The sequence below is a fragment of the Malurus melanocephalus genome, unplaced genomic scaffold (assembly GCF_030028575.1).
Source record: "Malurus melanocephalus ecotype Western Australia unplaced genomic scaffold, MMel_1.1 scaffold_59, whole genome shotgun sequence".
Lineage (NCBI taxonomy): Eukaryota > Metazoa > Chordata > Aves > Passeriformes > Maluridae > Malurus > Malurus melanocephalus.
The window spans coordinates 585,043-602,777 of NW_026623291.1; the positions used below are offsets into that span (position 1 = coordinate 585,043).

The window sequence follows — 17,735 nt, forward strand, 5'->3', positions numbered from 1 at the left end:
CCGGGGGCAGCGCGGGGTGCGGAGCCACCGCCCCGCTCCGCTCCGCTCCGCTCCCTTCCGCGGGCATGCGCGCCTGCCTCGCACATGCTCACTGCGCCCGCGGCGGGCGCGCACACTCCGCAGAGCCGCGGCTCCGCGCTGCACCGCCGGTGAGTGGGGCACGGGCTCTGCGCGCCCGCGGAGGGGCCGGCGGGTACCGCGGGTACGGGCTGCTGGAGGGGCTCTGCCGCCCGCGGGTGCGGGACGGGGGCGCGGAGCTCGGAGCCCGTCGGGGGCGGCTGCGGCGGAGCGCGGGGAGCGCGGGCGCGGAGCTGCTCCGCGGGTCCGGAGTCGGGACTGAGCAGCGGCAGACGGAGCTCATTGCGGTTCGATTTTACCGTCCAGCGAGCCCCGCTTATTAATTATTTTAAAAGCTGAAGCGTGCGTTTAAATGAGCCGCTGCACTTTGCCGCGGCKGCTTCTGTGAGAAAAACTTGTATAAGATTTGTGCAGTTTAAGTAAACTTTTTTGAGTGGTAAATTGTGCTTGAGCGCAGTGACTGGCCTCTGAAGGAAATTATGGTATACAGCTACTGTGTTCAGACATTTCAAATAATGGTATTTTCTCTCGTATAAAGTTGTGATTGCTAAAATACATGTAGTGAACCAATAAACAGTTTATGGGTCTATATCAAATATTAAAGAAATTTTGTTCAGCGCTGTATCAAATTCACGCATCCCTGAGCTCCGTTAAAGGAAGTGTTAGGAACAGTTTATTGTTTAGTCTCTGTTGTGGACTATTAATTTACTGAGAATTCCTTATCTCTGCAGTGCCGTCCATAGAAGGGTCCCTCCCCTTCCTCTCCCCCAATTTATTGAGAAATGTCTAARTTTCTTTATGCTGGTCCACATCTGCGTGTATTAGGGCAGTCTCRTCCGCAAAAGATGGCATACATTTAAACTGATAGTTCTGTGTCTAAACGAATGCTTYCCGAATAGTTTCATATGTTTAGCATTGCATTGTTTTGTTACTTGTTCCTTCAGACAGGATAAATTCTTTCTCATCATCCTTTTTTTACCTGGGAAAAGTGTTTCTGTTCCCTAACAAAGCTGAATTTTTATTTCTGCTTTGGAATTGAAGGCATCGTGGCCTCAGATGTAACACATGCAAGTAGGAAAGGTTTGCAGTACAAATGCCTTGAAAATAATCAGTATTCACAGCTTTGGAGAAATTCCAAAAACGTTTTAGGCATATTTTGAAAATTCACTTGATGTGGTACAGCAGCTGATAACTTGACTTATTTATTCTGACTAAAAGCTCTTAATTGTAAAAAAAAAAAAAAAATCTGAATCTATGGTGTGCAATTGAATTTTGAAGTTACGGAGTCAGATTGTCCACGTAATTCTTCTGCCTCATCTACTCACCCACCAACAGGTCAAAACATTTGGCTAAATAATGAACGGTGTATGCTTTTGGTTTTACGCTTATCGATTTGTTTTGCTTTGCTTTGTTTAGCCCACTCCCCTCGCTCATTTTCTTTTAAAATAGTACGTGGAGACTCGATTCCCATGACTCGCTAATCCTATGACCATTATTCGGTTGAAATTTTTGAAATGGGTTCCTGTTTCAAATATCTCACTACTTTGGCAGTCTTAGGTTCCATTAGAAAAGCTTCATTAGGGAGAAATAAAAATGTTGTTGATAACTCCCCCTCCAACAATAAGCCCCATATTCAACTCCACGGTGTGTGCGGATATGCCTTGAATTATAAGAAGGAGTTAAACTCAGGTATTCTCACAAAGAACTTGATCTCAGAATATCACTTAAAGGGTCTYGTGTGTCGCTGTGTTGCTGTGCGTAGCTGGTTAATGTGCCTTTCTTTTTTATTCTTTCCCCTGAAGATGTAATAATTTAGCTATTAATCCTGCAAATATTAGTTGCATGTTTAATTTCAAGCCCKCAAGGCATCGGGCTGAAGTCTGCCTGGCTGTGTTTGTGTGCCAGTGTGTATATGTACACACTGCTGACAAAGAAAACAATTAAAGACGTTAGTAATTTTCTGCTGTCTTCCCAACTGTTATTTATGATGTGTAGCAGTAAAACAGCTATTCTGAAATCAGCTATAATTCTCTTCAGTAAGATTTGTTTCTCCTGTGCCAAATTTTGCAGTAACYAGATGGTCTTAAGGTGTCTTCAGCCGGAGAACAAGCATGAACAGTGCTGAAGACTAATTATTCCTTGCAGTAAATTCCTTCTGCAATAAATTCACAGGTTGTTAGACCTAATCTGTGGAAATGATTGTTAAGATTACTTACGCAGTGAAAAATGCTTTTATAAATCTGTGAAAACTAGCAGAAGTTCTTAGAATGCTAAGAAAATATTTTTGAGTTAATTTTGCCTGGCTGGGGTAACTTTTATTCAGGACAGACTGCTAAAAAGAGTTGCAAATTCAAATCCTTTTCATAAACCATGGAACACTGCAGTTTTAATGTGAAGATTTTAAATATATTCTGTAAGCAGAGGGGTCATTTGGTAGACCAAGCAGGGAAATCTCATCCTGCCGTTTTCAGTGTATAGCTCGTTACCCTGTACGTGTGTATTTTTCACAGCAGTAGTAATATAAATTTGATTAGTGCATGGTGGAGTCTCCTGGATTAACAATCAKGTTCTTTTAACTAAATTTTGCATTGTACTTCACAGAACAGAAAAATAGGAAGAAAAATACATTCAGAGTTACAAACAATGGTGTATACTAAAGTAAAGCCATTCAGACTTAAATACTTCCTCCTTTTTGGTGGTTTAATTTAGTGAAATTGCAAGATTTATTTTCTTTTTAGTAAATGTYTATGGAAAAAAAATGCAAGTACTCAGACCTCTTGGCATTTCACTCACTTTGGTATGAATAGGGAGAACTTGTCAAATCTCTTTCCCTTCTTTTTCTGCTAAAAAGCCAGAAAGACCATCCTGGTTGGGAGTGTTCATTAAGAGATCTCATCAGAAAACAATTGTTCATTGCAGTCAAATTCTTAAAACAATACTTCATCTTTATTTGCAGATCTTAACTCGAGTAATGATGTTTAACAAACACCTTGTTTTAATCAGGTGAGGATAAGCCCTTCAATTAGGATGCAAATAATTGCTGCTCTTGGTTGGGTCATTTGGGGCTTGCAGGTGCTGCCAKTTGCAGGTAGATTTGGTGCCACCCGAGGTTTGAAGGAGCAGAGAGGAGAAAGCAGGATTAAGGATTTAAGACTCATGCAAAATATTTTTTGATCACAGCATTCAAAACCTGATGCAGTTCTCTTCTTTGCTGGGCTGTTCAATGGCTCTTCATTTACTGCTGCAAGAGATGTGAGAGGAAAATTGGATCCAAAAATAATGTTCGCTGCAGAGATGGTTCCAGTGAGTGTGTCACAGAGTGAATATTTAATTTAAAATAGTCCAAAAACTTTTCACTCAGTCTTTCTGCTYGTGCTTTAATTATGTATATTAATTATTYCAAATATGKGTAAAATGAGATGAGAAAGATTACMYAGGCATAATCYTATCCCATTTAAAATTATTTGTCTGCAGCTGCTTAAGACCTGGCATTAGGAGTCGCATATAAACATGTTTATTTAACATCAGCGTTATCTGTTAGATTGTACATGGTTCATTAACATGGAGAGAATACTTTTTGTTTAATAGTGTGTGGGAGCTGCCAGAGGTCAGAAGAGGTTGTTTGCCTGGAGTGGAGATGGGATCTTGGCTTTGCTCTCATTCTGTTTGTCACCTCTGCTGCGTCCGGAAAAAGCTTCATTAGTGCTCTGTGAAGGTATTTCCCCTGGTGTTTAGGTACAGAGGCGCTGTGGAAAGCCAGAAGCTTCCTGCAGGGTTGCAGTAMGGTTTATGGGGAATTTCAGGGGCGGTTTGTTGGAATTTGTGGAGGATTGTTTTTGTTGGGGTTCGATGWGAAGAAGCGGATTGGAAAGGATGGGGTGGGAAGGGAGAGAGGAGCCTGGACATTGTTGTGGTGTGGCTGTAAATGGAGATATTTTACAGAATTGAGAGTGTTTTATGTGCCTGTGGGTAATGTTCTGGTGGTGTGGCTGGGTCAGAGCTGCCCTGGGGATGGCTGTACCTGGTGGGGATGCTGAGCTGTCAGAGGTGACACTTCAAGGACAGCTCAGGATGGGGCCCTTCTCTCTCCACAAAGCTTTTGGGGTGTCCTCCACTCTTCCTACTGCTGGTTAGAAACATCTTTGGACATGTAAAACTGTGTCAGGGACTCCAGAAATACAGATGTAACCATGGCCTCCAGTTTGAAAAGGTTGCTTAAAATGTTTTGGTGTGACTTCTATATGCAAGCTAATGGACATGGATGCAGTATGGGGAGAGAGATGTGCACACCCATCTCTATGCACAGTTTTAATTTTTGTTTCAGCTTCTTGAAAATGTTTCTGGATGTTTCCCACAAGTCAGTGAATTTCTCCAGCCTGATTTGGATGGTGGGGGCACCTTTGGGCTTTTTGTGCCTTGGAGGGACAAGATAATTTAAATTTCCATTAGAAAAAGGTAGAAAATTGCCTTCTTTGATTTTTATCAAGCAAGGACTCCTGGTAGTTAATAAYCAAAAGGCATTGAATAAAATGAGCATTACTGTAGAATTCAAAGTGCTGTGGAAGATGCAATATAACTGAAGCATACCACAAATGTGCAGTTTTTTAAAATCATAACTGCAAAAATAGAAGGGCTTAAAAAAATAAGATGAACTACTGTGTTGATTATAAGTTGTAGCTGAATCACTCTTAAGGCCTGTATATTGTTTTTTAAAAGCCAGAAAAACATCTTTTTCTAAAAAAATAGTAAGTTCCCTCAGAAGGGGAGAGAGAGAACAAAAATGWGTGTTATCTTGGAGGAGGGAATGTCTGGGGTAGAGTTTTTTCCTTTGAATTATTTTYAACAAGTACTTACTCTGTTCTGTATTTTTAAGAAATTATGTGGACAGCAATTTTGTTGCTTTACCAAGGCAGTGAAAACACCAAGAATCCTTTTTATAATTTGGAAAGAATGTCAAAAGAATGAAGTAGTTAAACCTAAGTGTATTAGATCATACGCCTTAAATGCATAAATAAGCATAGCTGCAATCACAGAAACCAATGTCAAAACCACCAGGAAAACTCACCCACAAACCGTAATGACTTCAAGGGAATGACCTCAGCCATTGTGAAATTTGTGCCTATTTGTCGACTGACATTTATTTGGTAGAAGCAGGGTGCGTGTTTTGGTGGGGTGTGGGATTTTGTTATTTGCAAGACTGCTGGGGCTTTTTTTTTTGTTGTTGCTGCCAGGTTTGAATACAAAGAGTGAAAATGGGCTCAAGGCCGTGAGAGCCTGGATGTGATTTGGGCTTGGCGATTTGAAAAGCAGGTGAAGAGTTTGTCACTGATGCACACAGATTGGTACAAATGAAGATTGTTGTTCAGATGTTAGAAACTTCCTTGCTGATAGCCCATTCTAACTTATTCCCAGCTGGTTTCCTCTTAAGGAAATGAAGGTTTAAAGTATTTGGTTACAAACCTGAGATTTTTTCATGTCCATGTCTTTGTGTGAGTGCTGCATGAAATGCTGGTGTCATTCATCTCCCCTCTGCTTTTTGGAGAGGAAATTGATTCATGGTAGAGCCCCAACTTGACTTTGCTGCTACACCACTTAATAATTCAGGGAAATGGAAGTCTTGAATTATTTTAGCTATAATAGACTTCTTTGGGAATGTTTTTACATAAACCAGCATTACAGACTTCAAGCKTGACCAGAGCCATGTCTCTCTGCAAGCTGAATTTCTCTCTGCTGCCTGCTCCTGGCTGTGGGCTCCTACTTTTATGGGCTGCAGTAATCAAAGAGGTTCCAGATTTAATTGCCCCTTCTTAGATGTGCAGAAGGGTTTGAGAAAATGGGTAAGTTCATGATGTTTGGTTGAGCAACTAATTCTAGACATTYGGTCTCRTTGTGCAGAAATTCYCATTTGCMGTCRCTGCTTTTGAGAAGGAAAGCAGCCCAGCTAAATAAAAAAATGATTCTAAATAAAGAAAATTATTTAATACWAGTAAGGCCAGATGGTGACTGGTCAATCCATGGACAGTTGATGCCTCTGTGCTGGAAAGGGCAGACTCAACCAGAGCACGGCAGCCAGGTACCTCCAGACAAAGGCAGGGGGACGTGGGGAGAATTTCTTAAACTCAGCAAATGCCTTAAAAACTAGAAATGCCTCTTGGATTACTCAGGCACCCACAAGAAACAGTGAGGGGAAAGTGGGGCAGGCGTCTGAAATGTTTTTGTTTTTTAAATAGGTTGAGTAAGCAGAGCAGTCTGGGGGCCCCGGTTATTTACAGCTCTGTCTGTGCGCCACACAGAGAGGCTCATCAGCTGTCCTGAAGACAAGTTTTCCATCTATTGCAAATCGTGTCTTCTRATGACATATTTGATTTGGCTGTTTGCTGTGTAATTGTCCTACAGCTACTTGGAAAAAGCTTTGATCAGTTTTGAATATAGATCTGTATCACTAGTTCTGATTCCCCTTGCGACTGCTCTTCTGTGCTCAGTTCCCCGTCCTTGGAGTTTAACTGCAACTATTTGACAAGTCTTTGATTCTCAGTCAAATCAAAATGTATTTACAAAATACTTTACTCTCAGTAAATGCTGACAAGTGTACTTCGTTTTTGTAGACTATGCAAATTTATTATTTTCCCCCACTACTGTGGCTGAAACAAGACAAAATCTTGTCTRAAATTGAGCAATGCTTTTTATTTGAGAAAGAGAGATTGCTTTTTCCACCCTTTAACAAACTAAAAAGCACCATTTTTTTCTGGAACATGACACATTTTTAAGTAAAACATTTGAACGCTATTATCCAGATCTTTTTTTTTTTTTTGGTTGGCTGACTTTATTTTTTAATTTATAAACCCATGGGTTTTGCTAGCTTACATTTGGTAAGTGCTATGTTGATACTACTCCTCACTGAAAGAGAGTTAGGAGTAAGTCAGCTTTAATGCCTGTAGCAAAATAGATAAATTTTCTCTTTCTKGTGTTCAGCTATGGGTATTAGATCCACTCATTTCACTGAAATAAGGGTTGGATCCTTATTGAGTGGGAGCAGTTTTAAACCTTCTGTATTTGCTGCAAAAGTGCGTATTTAAATTTTCTCTGTTTTTAAATCCCATCATAACTGCTGCCAGTGCAAGTCCAGCAGTGCCTGAGCCTTGCAAAATAGGGCTGGGAATCAACATCATTCTGTGCTCTCCATGCTCAAAGGCCTTTTTGCAAATCAGCAGAGGTTTCCAGCAGCAGTTGAAGAAGCTGATAAATCAGAATTGGGTGGGAAGGTCCCTGAGAATGAGTCCCTGCATCAAAACTTTGCAGCGATATGAGTCAGTCCTTGGTATCACATCTCCTCTGACATGGTACTCCTAAGTGTGTTGGAATTAGGTGTGCAGCTGGAAAATAAGGCAGACACCATTTTTCTTTTTACTTCTTGAAATAAAATTATAGGATCTTTATTCTCGTTAATCTTGGAGCTCGTTATGTAAATATCTGTGTTAGAGAAATCTTGTTTTTAAATGAAATTAATTTCTCTCTGAATGAGAGGCAGGCTTAGTTCTCTGGCCAGAAATACATAATCATTCAGCAATGCTATAAATGTGTGTAACCCTGTACAAGGCAATGGAAGATTGTGTTCTGTGTAACCATTTTCCAGACCTTTGCTGCCTTTCCCTCTTCAATGTCTCTTCACCTGAAAACTCTTCCAGTTGTGGTTTGGARGAAGGCATATTCTGCCTATTAGGTATGATTTCATTTTGTTTGTTTGGCAGCCATCCTTGCTGTTCACTGCAGGAGATGATTATAATTTGGGGAAGAGAAATAGATGGGGAGGGGGACTTAGGAAGCCAAGTGAGTGTTCTGTAAAATATTTGAGATGCAGCAAAACTTCTGGGCTAGATTAGCTTTGAAACACTGCTTATGCCCCCCTGCAAATTAGGGGTGGGGGGTGGAGACAAATCCTTGATTTCTAACTGAATGGAATAAAGGATGCTTCTGCTAAAAGTCAGATGTGTTGATGTTGGAGCTTGATACTTTCCTYCTTAAAGCCCAGGGCTTCTCCTTCCCCTGGCCCCCCCAGCAAAAATCAGGAATATTCAATCATAAAAGCAGTTTARCCATGTCTGTGGTGGAGCAGGATGGTTGCTTAACGATGCACAGAAGCACTGTGTCCTGGTCTAGGGCAGGAAGTGGAAAATGAATATTGTTTTGAACTTGAACTTTGTGAGCAGACAGAAAGTAATTATTGGAGCTGGAACTCCCCYGGGAGAAGCGGGGGAGTGATGCACTGCACTTGTAAGAAAYGCTGTGGGATCTTAAAGATCTRGTAGTGTTTAATGCTTTGGTTTTAMATTTCTGCTTTTTAATTGATCTTCTGCTCTTCTCTTTTSTTGGCAAATAGAGGAAGAAACATTTGGATGTGGACTTAGTGTGCTGTATTTGTTGATAGACACACTCCCACTCCTCCCTTTGCTSGTGGGGCAGGACTCCTGAATTTCTGTCTTAGTCTTGGTGTTACTTTCAGTTGTAAAATGAACTCTTTTGCTGCTGGGTTACTTAAGGGACCTGTTATACCAAAAATTAACTTAATTGATGATTAAGAGCACATAAATGTGTATGAAGCCATCAGAAGCTGTAAGCCACTTGTTGTATTTAGCTTTAATTATAAACTAGAAATTTATCTGTTTTATAAAGCAGAAAATCTCACTGAAATGACAAAATCTGCATGGCTGTAAATTAAACATTTTGAGTATCAACTTTTTAATAATATATTTCTACCAAAATATTACTGCTTCCTAAAAAAAATAAAAAGAAAATTGTAAATTTCTGCCTTCACTGAATATTTTGCTGTATTTCAGTGAGCTTCTAAGTGTTTTTGGAGTTTTTTCCCTCTATTTTGGCTGCTACTTTACAACTCCTTCAAAAAAATAGTCAGTGCAAGATTTCTTCTTTTCTTACAGAGTGTGTGGTATCTACTGGAGATTTTTTAAATCCTGTTCCTTATTGAGATAATTAAATAAGAAGGAAAATGGAGTTTTGCTAGTTTTTACCTGTGGTAGGTACATGGGTTTTGTTCTCAGAAAAGAATAATTCCCYATTTTAAAAACACCATTTAGGGTGTGAAAGTAAAATTGCATGAATTTTCAAAGTAAAACTAAATGCATGCCATTTATGATAAAGTCTCCTTTACCAAATTCGCAGGACCATTTTAATGGTGATGAAGTTTTAGAGGTAGTAAAATTAWGGCACTTTGAAAGAAAATTGTGTGGTGATTTATTGTAGCAGAGTAGGTGAAATTCCTCTAGAGATTTTAATATCTTCCACCTGGTATMGAAATGAAAAGAAAATATTCTTTAGCTGGTGACTAATTTGTCACTAATACCCAGGGGCTCCTTCATTACAATGMAGAGATGTCAGTTTTAAGAGAAACGTACAGTGAAAAAAACAAGTGCAACTTCCTGCTGGAGACAGTTACAAAAAGGAGAAAAATAAAAGTCTGGAAAGCAGCCGAAGTTGTGTGAAGGAAGGCTCTAAAGCTATCAATCAGGGCAGAATGCTTGGGKAGGGTTTTACCTGCTGGCTTCAGTGGAATTCTTTAGGACATGTTTGAGGAGAAAAGGCACTGGGTAGGACTCCAGAGGAGGAGATTTGGCACCCAGCAGTGCCCAGGATGATGCTCTGTTATCCTCCGAACTGCACCTACTGCATCCTGGAGATTGCTGCAGGAGGAACTGCAGTGGGAGAAAAACACTCACACTCTGCCTGCTTCATCTTTTGTACTTTATCAAAGTGTTAAATGAATTGAATCCGAGACTTAGATGAAAAAGGTGCTAAGATAATATCTGCAGCTCGACCCTGACAACAGAGATCGCGGTGTTTCTGCCACATCAGTGTCTGTGTTTCTGCCACATCAGTGTCTTGGACAGGTTGTTCTTCCCCCCAGAAAGTTATTCCAGCTTTCAGGGGCTGGTGTGGTGTCCTCACCTTGCCTTTTGCTGCAGCAACAAAAATTTAACTCTGCTCTTGTCCTCCCAATTTTGCCATTTCCAGCAGCTTGGTGATTGTGAGCCATCGCAGTCCTGGGGAGAGGGAAGTGAGGATTTTGGTGTCTCTTCCTTAAAAAGCAATCTGCGACCCTGCAGCAGCAGCACTCTTGTTTCTTGAGAGCTTTCTGGTTGACTCTTCCCCTACATTTAGTACAACCCAAAAAGTTGCTCGGGATGTGTGTTTGCAGTAGATGTCTGTGACAGAAATGATGATTCAGTGCTGGGACTGCAGGGGTGGTGGAGATTTGGGAAGGAGCAGTGAGTGCTGCACCAAACAACATAAATGCTGGAAACATCGTGCCCAACAGCTTTGTGGTGAAGGTGTTTATGTCACAGGGGAAGCCCTGGCGTGTCCTGTGGACTCCAGCTCTGTTTCTCACTAGCAACATTTAATCTCAGCTGTTCCATGGGTAGTTGGAGAAATGGAAGATTTTATGTTCTGTSAGAAGCAGATTATTGGAAAGGAAATTTATGGGGTTTGCTACATTTCTTCCAGTTACAGTGTGTTCTTCAGTCRGAGCGCTGAGGTGAATAAGAAACACTTCTTGTGTGTGGTGGGCTGACCTTGGCCAGTGGCCAAATGTCCACCCATCTCCTCACTCACTCCCTATCCTCAACAGATCAGGGGAGAAAATACRAWAAGAAAKCTCATGGGTCAAGATAAAGACAGGGAGATCACTTACTATCTCCCATCACAGGCAAARCAGACTGGATTTGGAGAATGCTAATTTATTGCCAATTACAACAGCACTGGATGGTGCGAAACAAAGGCAAGACCTAAACCAGTTCTGCCCACCCCCTTTGCCAGGCTCAGCTTCACTCCCACATTCCCAATTCCTCTACCTCACCCAGGGGAATGGGCAGTGAGACACTGCARGCAGAGTGTGAATTACCTTTTTTCCACTCCCTGCTCACTCTTCTCCCCTGCTGCAGGGTGGGCTCTCTGCAGGCTGCAGTTCCTGTCAGAAGAACCAGCTCCAGCCTGTTTTTCTCAAAGCTGTGATTGTTTCTCTCATCTTTTTCCTCCCTKCCATGCTGGATTTTGCCCTTTGACAGAGGTGCCAGCAGTCTGAGGTGCTGCTGTGKCTCTGTGGTGGAGCTGGGTGGAACCAGGCAAGGACAGACCTTCACCCTTCCCTTCAGCTCCTCTGTGCAGACACCTGGTAGAGCCTGACAAAATCAGCCCTTTATAAAATCACATCACACTGTGGTGTGGAGAGGTGGCACCTTCCATCCAGCAGGAATTCCTGCTGGTCCCATCCCCCCACCACCAAAAAATCGGACCAAGTAAAACCATGACACAGGTTTAGAGCCTCATATGACAGGGAAGGAGAGGGGAGGGTGACACACAAGGTCAGTCAGCCTTGCCTGTCCTGCCTCCCACCTGGGGTAAGAGACCTGAGTGCCAAAATTAGATCCAACTCTTCAGAAGTCTCTGAGCTGATGCAAAAAGGTTGTCTGGGCATCTTGTGGGTACAAGTGTTCCTGCATGGAAAACTGAGCTCGTGCTTGACTGTGTGTAAGGACTGATTTTGGTTAAAAATCTAGCTGTGCTTGTATGGTAACGTGCTGGCTGTGAAATGTGTTGTCTTCTACATGAATTCCTTAACTAGGGACACATTATTTGCATTCTCAGGATCTTATGTTTCCCAGSTCTGTTTTCTTAAATGTGTTTTTTGATTTTAAGTTGCCTTTAAATTTGTACCTGCTCTGAAGATTAGAAAGGCTGATGTAGGGGACCTCTCCTCTTCCCTGCCTCTCCAGAGGCCAAATCTTTAATGTTCAGGGTTTTTTGCCTGTATTCTATTAATATTCATATCTAAAGTGTTAGAAACAGGTGAGATCGTCTTGCCATCAAATGGTGGCCATCCTCTCATTTTAATCATGCATCCAAGGCTTAAAAAACATTTCAAATGTTCTTCATATGTTGGGCTTCAGAGCTTTTAGACATTAACCTGAAGCTTGCATGGCATCGTTTTTSTACCTCTTTTATGCTCTAAAGGAAGACATGTTCAATTCCTTATGACCCATTTGTCATTCCTGGTGACGATGGCAGCTTTGTGCTTAGGAAGAACCTGGAAAGTGCAGGGCAGAGTTTGTCTGAGGAAGGTAAAGGATCCTGCTGTTCTCAGTGGAATTGGGTTTACTTGGAGAGGGATCTTGCTGAAGATTTGCCTTTAGCTGCTGCTAAGGTGGTAATGAACATGTGGTGCTGGTGTTACCACACATGTTAATGTGCCAGGTGCTCTGCTGGCAAACTGGCATTGTCTTGTGCTGATTTTTCTCCTCAAGGTAACCTTACATTGATGTTCCTGTCCTGGGAAGCAAGTTAGAAAAGTCATTTGAACGGCAGTGAGCTCAGGAGAGCTCGCTCTATGTAAGCATTTCTATGCTTAACTTGACAAGCCAAAGTCTTTCCCCAAAATATTGTGTGCTACTCTACAAAGGAGCTGTCAGACCTTCATTAATCATTGAGTGGTCCTTTAACTGCACAGTAAACAAAACCCACCAGGCCTGTGTTGTCCTGCTTGCAGCCAATTCTCCTTTGCTCAGCACCTCATGGAGAACTTGGTTTGAAACCCAATCTAGCGAGGTGCAGCCTCCCCCAAGAAGAGAGTTCTTAATGGCCCAGATGTCTCCTTAATGAAGGGGTTTTGTTGTGCCAACACGCTGCTCTCTGTCTCTCCTCAAGTGGATGCTCTCTGTGTGGATGCAAATACCATTATCAGAAGAAGTAGAATGGAACCTGTGATGTTGTGGTCTCTTGGACTCAAAATTCTGTCGTTACTCTTGGTATACACTCTTAAAAGTTCATGCGTACAGAGGTTTTTTCAGCATCACTGAAAATCAAGCTGCAAATTTTGTGGAGTTTTTTTTTTTTCATTTTTTTGGTAGTGCCTGAGGAGGCTCATACACCCTTGTGACTTTTGGAAGTGCAGTTTGGATTGTATTCTGCAAATTAAATGTTAGCAAAGAAGAAATAGCTGGGATGTGACTTGCTGAGGTGTTTTTCACATGGTCTCCTGACAGTGAGCAGTCGAGTGCTTAGATGTTGGTGTAAAACTTATGCAAAAGGAAGTTGGAGTTTAGTTGCCAAAATCTGACTTTTTTTAACTTGTGAGTTGACAAAAGTAAAGGTATGCCTTGCCCTGAAGCMTTAGCCTAGAAGTTACACAGCAGTTCCCAACACTGTAAATTTGAAGATTTCCAGGCTCACTTAAGTGCTGTCAGCCAAGGCTTGTGTTCAGTCTTAAGCATTTTTCGCTTTGCTTAGGAGAGCCCAAAAKAATCAGTTCTTGGAAAGGAAGCTGTGTTATCCTGACATGAGTTTAAAAGAAATATTACTCCCAGATTGCATATGTCTGAARTACACTGCTCAAATTTGTTCTGCTGAATGTTAACTTACAATGGTGAAGGTAAGTGACTGTGAAGATAATTTTCATTTTTAATTAGCTGTGTGCATGATTCATGTGTGTTTTATTCTCATTTCAGTTTCTTGCCAGCCTTGTGTTTTTATATTGCTGCGAATCTGTGAGTGTGTTTTTGGAGGCAGCACTTGTGGAGTGATGGCCACCAGCTCTCATCTTTTGTGAATGTACTAAGTGTGTTTTTGATCTGAGGATTTTGACTCTCTAGATACTGACAAGTCAGATTTTTTTTTCATATAGAAAAGATGGAATCCAGTTGTCTTTAACAATGCATGTAATCTCAGAAGAGTAAACCCCAATACTTACTTCTTAAAAAACTCTTCAGAGAAAGAATTGCTTGGAGGAAAGAACCTGCTAAGCTTTCTTTGGCTTTAAAATCCTTGAAAGTACCCTGTTAGCCACTGTGTTCACTGATACTAAACATCAGTATGCAGTCTCCCACCAATTTCTAAATGCTATTTAATTTTCTRGTTCTCTAGTTGAACTTTTTGGCTGTGTTTTTAGCTGCAGTAGGAGGCTGTCAAACTCTAAGTATGATGTGAAGTAAACCCCCAAAGTGGTTTGATACCCCTGCAAATAGGACAGTGCTGCAAACACCTAAAGTAGATATCAACTAAGAATTGCTGCCTGGAAAGTCTGCACATGGGTAATTTATGGGTTAGGTGGTGTGGGCAGAGTCCTCAAAGCCATGTTAAATTAATCTCTTTGTCAGTTAACATTATAATACTAAAAATGGTGCCAACTTCAGCTGTGTTGGAGCATTTCATCGTAATCCTGTGTTTATAGGGAAGTGCAGGTAGCTGTCACCTAAACAGGGGAATAATTTCAGCATATTTTACATGGCATTAGAATGCAGTCCCCCCGTGGGCTCTGGGACCCTCCTAAAGCAGTGGTGGTGGAATATCTCAGCTGTGGTTTCAGACTGGGTTATCTGAGTGCTGTGCCCTGCTCAGCCTGGCCGTGTTCCTGTCTCCTCSTCCCTGGGGACCGTTGGATGTGCTGCAAACTGGATCTACTYRCTGATCCAGCYGGGGAGAAAAACAGGGAAAAATGAGTTTGGTGGTCAGGATTGTGTCGTTGGAAGAGGTTGTGGCTGGTCCAGGACAGGACAGGGTTATATCTTTGGTCAGTAGTGAAGTTTGTGAATGTGTACAATCATTAGAAGATGATGTTACAGTTTTGCAGTTACCCTTGATAACTGAACTTCCAGGCAACAATTTGTGAAAGATATCAATTTGCAAGTAGTCATTGTAGCTGTTGAGGATTGATCATCTTAATATTTTAGTTTAGGCTTTTTTTTTTCATGTTCTCTTTTATAAAATTGCAGCCCTTACCTGGCTTGAACTTCCAGCAGCATGTGCCAAGTCCTGTCCTGTTCCTTCACCTGGTTCCCAAGGGCACTTTTAGGTAGATATTTTTGAAATGTGCATCTTAAGCACATTCCAGAAGGGTTTCAGAGCAAGATATGAAGTTCACTGCTGCTTTCTTTTATAACAGCCAGAGAAGCTGGAGGAGAMTCATGGTTATGTATTGAATGATAGGAGTGCTTGCCCCAGTCCTAGAAGCCCAGCATGGATTTCCTCCAGGTGCAGGCTGTGTGTGACATCCTCAGTCTAACAGGAACACACTGATCCTTATTTAATTCCCATTTGGAATCTTGTCAGAAGAGACTTGCCCAAAATCTAACAGCATSTTAGTAGGACAGTGATGAAAACCAGGTATCTTTAATTTCTGAAGTCAGTGGTGCATTACCTACTTAAAGACCTCTCTGAAATGAGCTGTAGCAATCCCAGCTTTTTGGTTGCAATTTGTAAATTGTGTTTTAAAATAGCATTATSTCTCCTTCAAGTGGGGTTGACAGGATTGACTGACAAACTGTTTTAATTACTGAATGTAGRTTGCCTATRYACAAGAAGAACCTCTGACACAAACRTATTATATCTTGGCTCTTGGTACTAACCAGCTCAACTTAAATTTCACTGCTTGCTGCCAACAGCTGCCTTACTAAGACACAGTGCTCATAATAAATGAAATTTCATGAAAAAGAAAAATGAAAACTTCGTTCCAGCTGGATTGTAAAGGCAGTTGGAGCATTTCTATCGTGCATATAAAGCTGCCATCCACATAAACATTGCAAATTAGTTTTTCATTTTTAATAATCAGGATCAGACCTTTCCTTAATATTGAGGCAAATGCAAGCTATTAGAACCATACAATTTCAKTCAATGTCCATTAGCTATTGAATCCTGTCCAAAGTCAAGCATTGGAGTGTTTGGGGAGAARCTCACCTTTTAGTTTCAGGTTTTCAGGTTTGTGACAAGCTGCTTGGATGAAGACCCTGAAGTGAGCAGGCTGCTCTGGCCCAGCTTGGTAGCACTCAGAGGGGTGTGRGTTACATCATTTGTTCTTGGAGCTGTTGCTTTGCATTGTTGAAAGCCCTGCAGCTGGTGAGTGCTTGCCCGGACTACCAACAGGAATCTCAGCTGAATTATCACACACCCTCTCTGCACATGGAAGAGATTAATTCTTATAGCCACAAACAGAATGAATGCTTTGTACTTAGCACCATAATATAAGTTCATGATGAAATACAGTGCCAGTAACCAACTCTTTTACCAATAAAATCACTATTCTAATAACCATGTGTTTTTACAGYATCCTCATCCCAAAGGATCAAAGAAGCATTGATTTATTTAGCTTTGGGTCCCATCCCCTGTTGTTCTCACTCCTTCCCCTTGCTCCCCATGAGCTCAGAAGAGCCATATATGAGATGAGACCCAACTGTTGGTGTGCAGTCCTCAGCAGGGAGGGACACTTTGCAAAACCACAGRAGAACATTTCAGCCACTAGAAGTGACAGGCAGTGTTGTGGGCAGACAGAACACAAACACTGGAGCCTGCTTTGGCCAGGGGTCGATACCAAYGTGTCCAAACTGCTGTAAAGTTCTTTATTGACAATAAATGGGTTGAAAGTTTAAAAATGCAGCCTTTTAAAAAATCACACCACATGTGGTGTAAACTTTGCCTGTGTATGGAAAAGTTTGTTAAAGACAGAACTGATCTCTCCAAAACCTGKTTGAGGATGCTACAAATGGTGTTAGAACAGGACACCAGAGTGAAGTGTTGCTGTGAGTGCCTGATGAAGCAGGTGAACATTGTGCAKTTGAGGTGCAGCTGCAGAATTTTGTCCTTTAATGAAGAAAGGTGAATAAAGCTCTCAAGGAGTGTTACCACCCTACAGCTGAGCTGTTGGTAATGTGATCGTGTCCCCAGCCTGCTGTAAGGGCCCCTTGTCCTGGTGCAAGTGTGTGCTAAGACATCGTGTAACATCTTTTCTGAGTGGTCCCTGGGGGGCTGTCAGGATTTTTCACCTCAGCGGTTTCCACMGTGCAGGACTGGTTGAAGTTCCTTATCAAAAGGCAAACTCAATGCAAGAATTCTCTGAAAACTTGACGAAACTATTTAGCATGCAGTACCAAGTTTGCTTTGCAAAAACGTGTTTTGTGGTTCAGACAGTATTTGGTGGTTGTTGATGACAGCAACAAATAGTAATCCAAGACCTATTGCGAATGCAGATGTAACTAAAGTGCTTCTTGCCTCAGAATATTTATTTCTTATGATCAGAAAAAAAAAAAAATGTGGACACAAGATATAAATTGCCATGACCGGTTAAAAGCTTAATTCCTGATGGCTGTACATTCTACTTCTAATCCTAGAAGTCTTGCTTCTGACTAAAAAAAATATTTTTAAAAAAGAACCTGTGGCAGATGAGCTACAACTTAAATGTTTTTCCATCCCACCTTTGATGGCTGCATGAAATAGGTTGTATGCAGGTTTGTGAGTCTATCAGACCTGGCAGTTTGTCAGGGAAACAGAAATTGATACACTACACGAAAGCTCTGTCAGCAACTGCAGAACAATCCTATTCTGGCATTATTCTCACTCCAGGATATTTCTGTTGCTGGAGGATATTGTCACCTTGAGCTGTGCCTTGTTTGCATGTTTAATGCTGCCTTGGGTCAGAGAYTGCAGTCAGTACTTGAAGCAGCATAAATTTTTGTTACCAGCCAGAGTGAGRCAGTGTTGCTGGGAGGGGAAAAGATAACACATTTCTGTGCTCAAGACTGTGTTCCTTAGGTGTTTATGGAAAGAGAAGGTCCAAAAATGTTTGCTGCAAAAATGTCACTACTTTGTGTCTTTGTAAATGA

At 41.5% G+C, this 17,735-nt stretch overlaps 1 protein-coding gene across 4 annotated transcripts in view; it reads left to right on the forward strand.

The window, feature by feature from the left end:
- The first annotated feature begins 80 nt into the window (after positions 1-80).
- The window catches only part of EYA2 (EYA transcriptional coactivator and phosphatase 2), an 80,972-nt gene continuing 63,317 nt past the window's right edge, over positions 81-17,735 (forward strand). For all 4 annotated transcript variants that reach the window (XM_057365950.1, XM_057365952.1, XM_057365953.1 and 1 more), the window contains exon 1: positions 81-149. In XM_057365950.1, the coding sequence (XP_057221933.1) occupies positions 85-149 (65 nt within the window). In that variant the 5' untranslated portion in view covers positions 81-84. The remainder of the gene's footprint in view (positions 150-17,735) is intronic.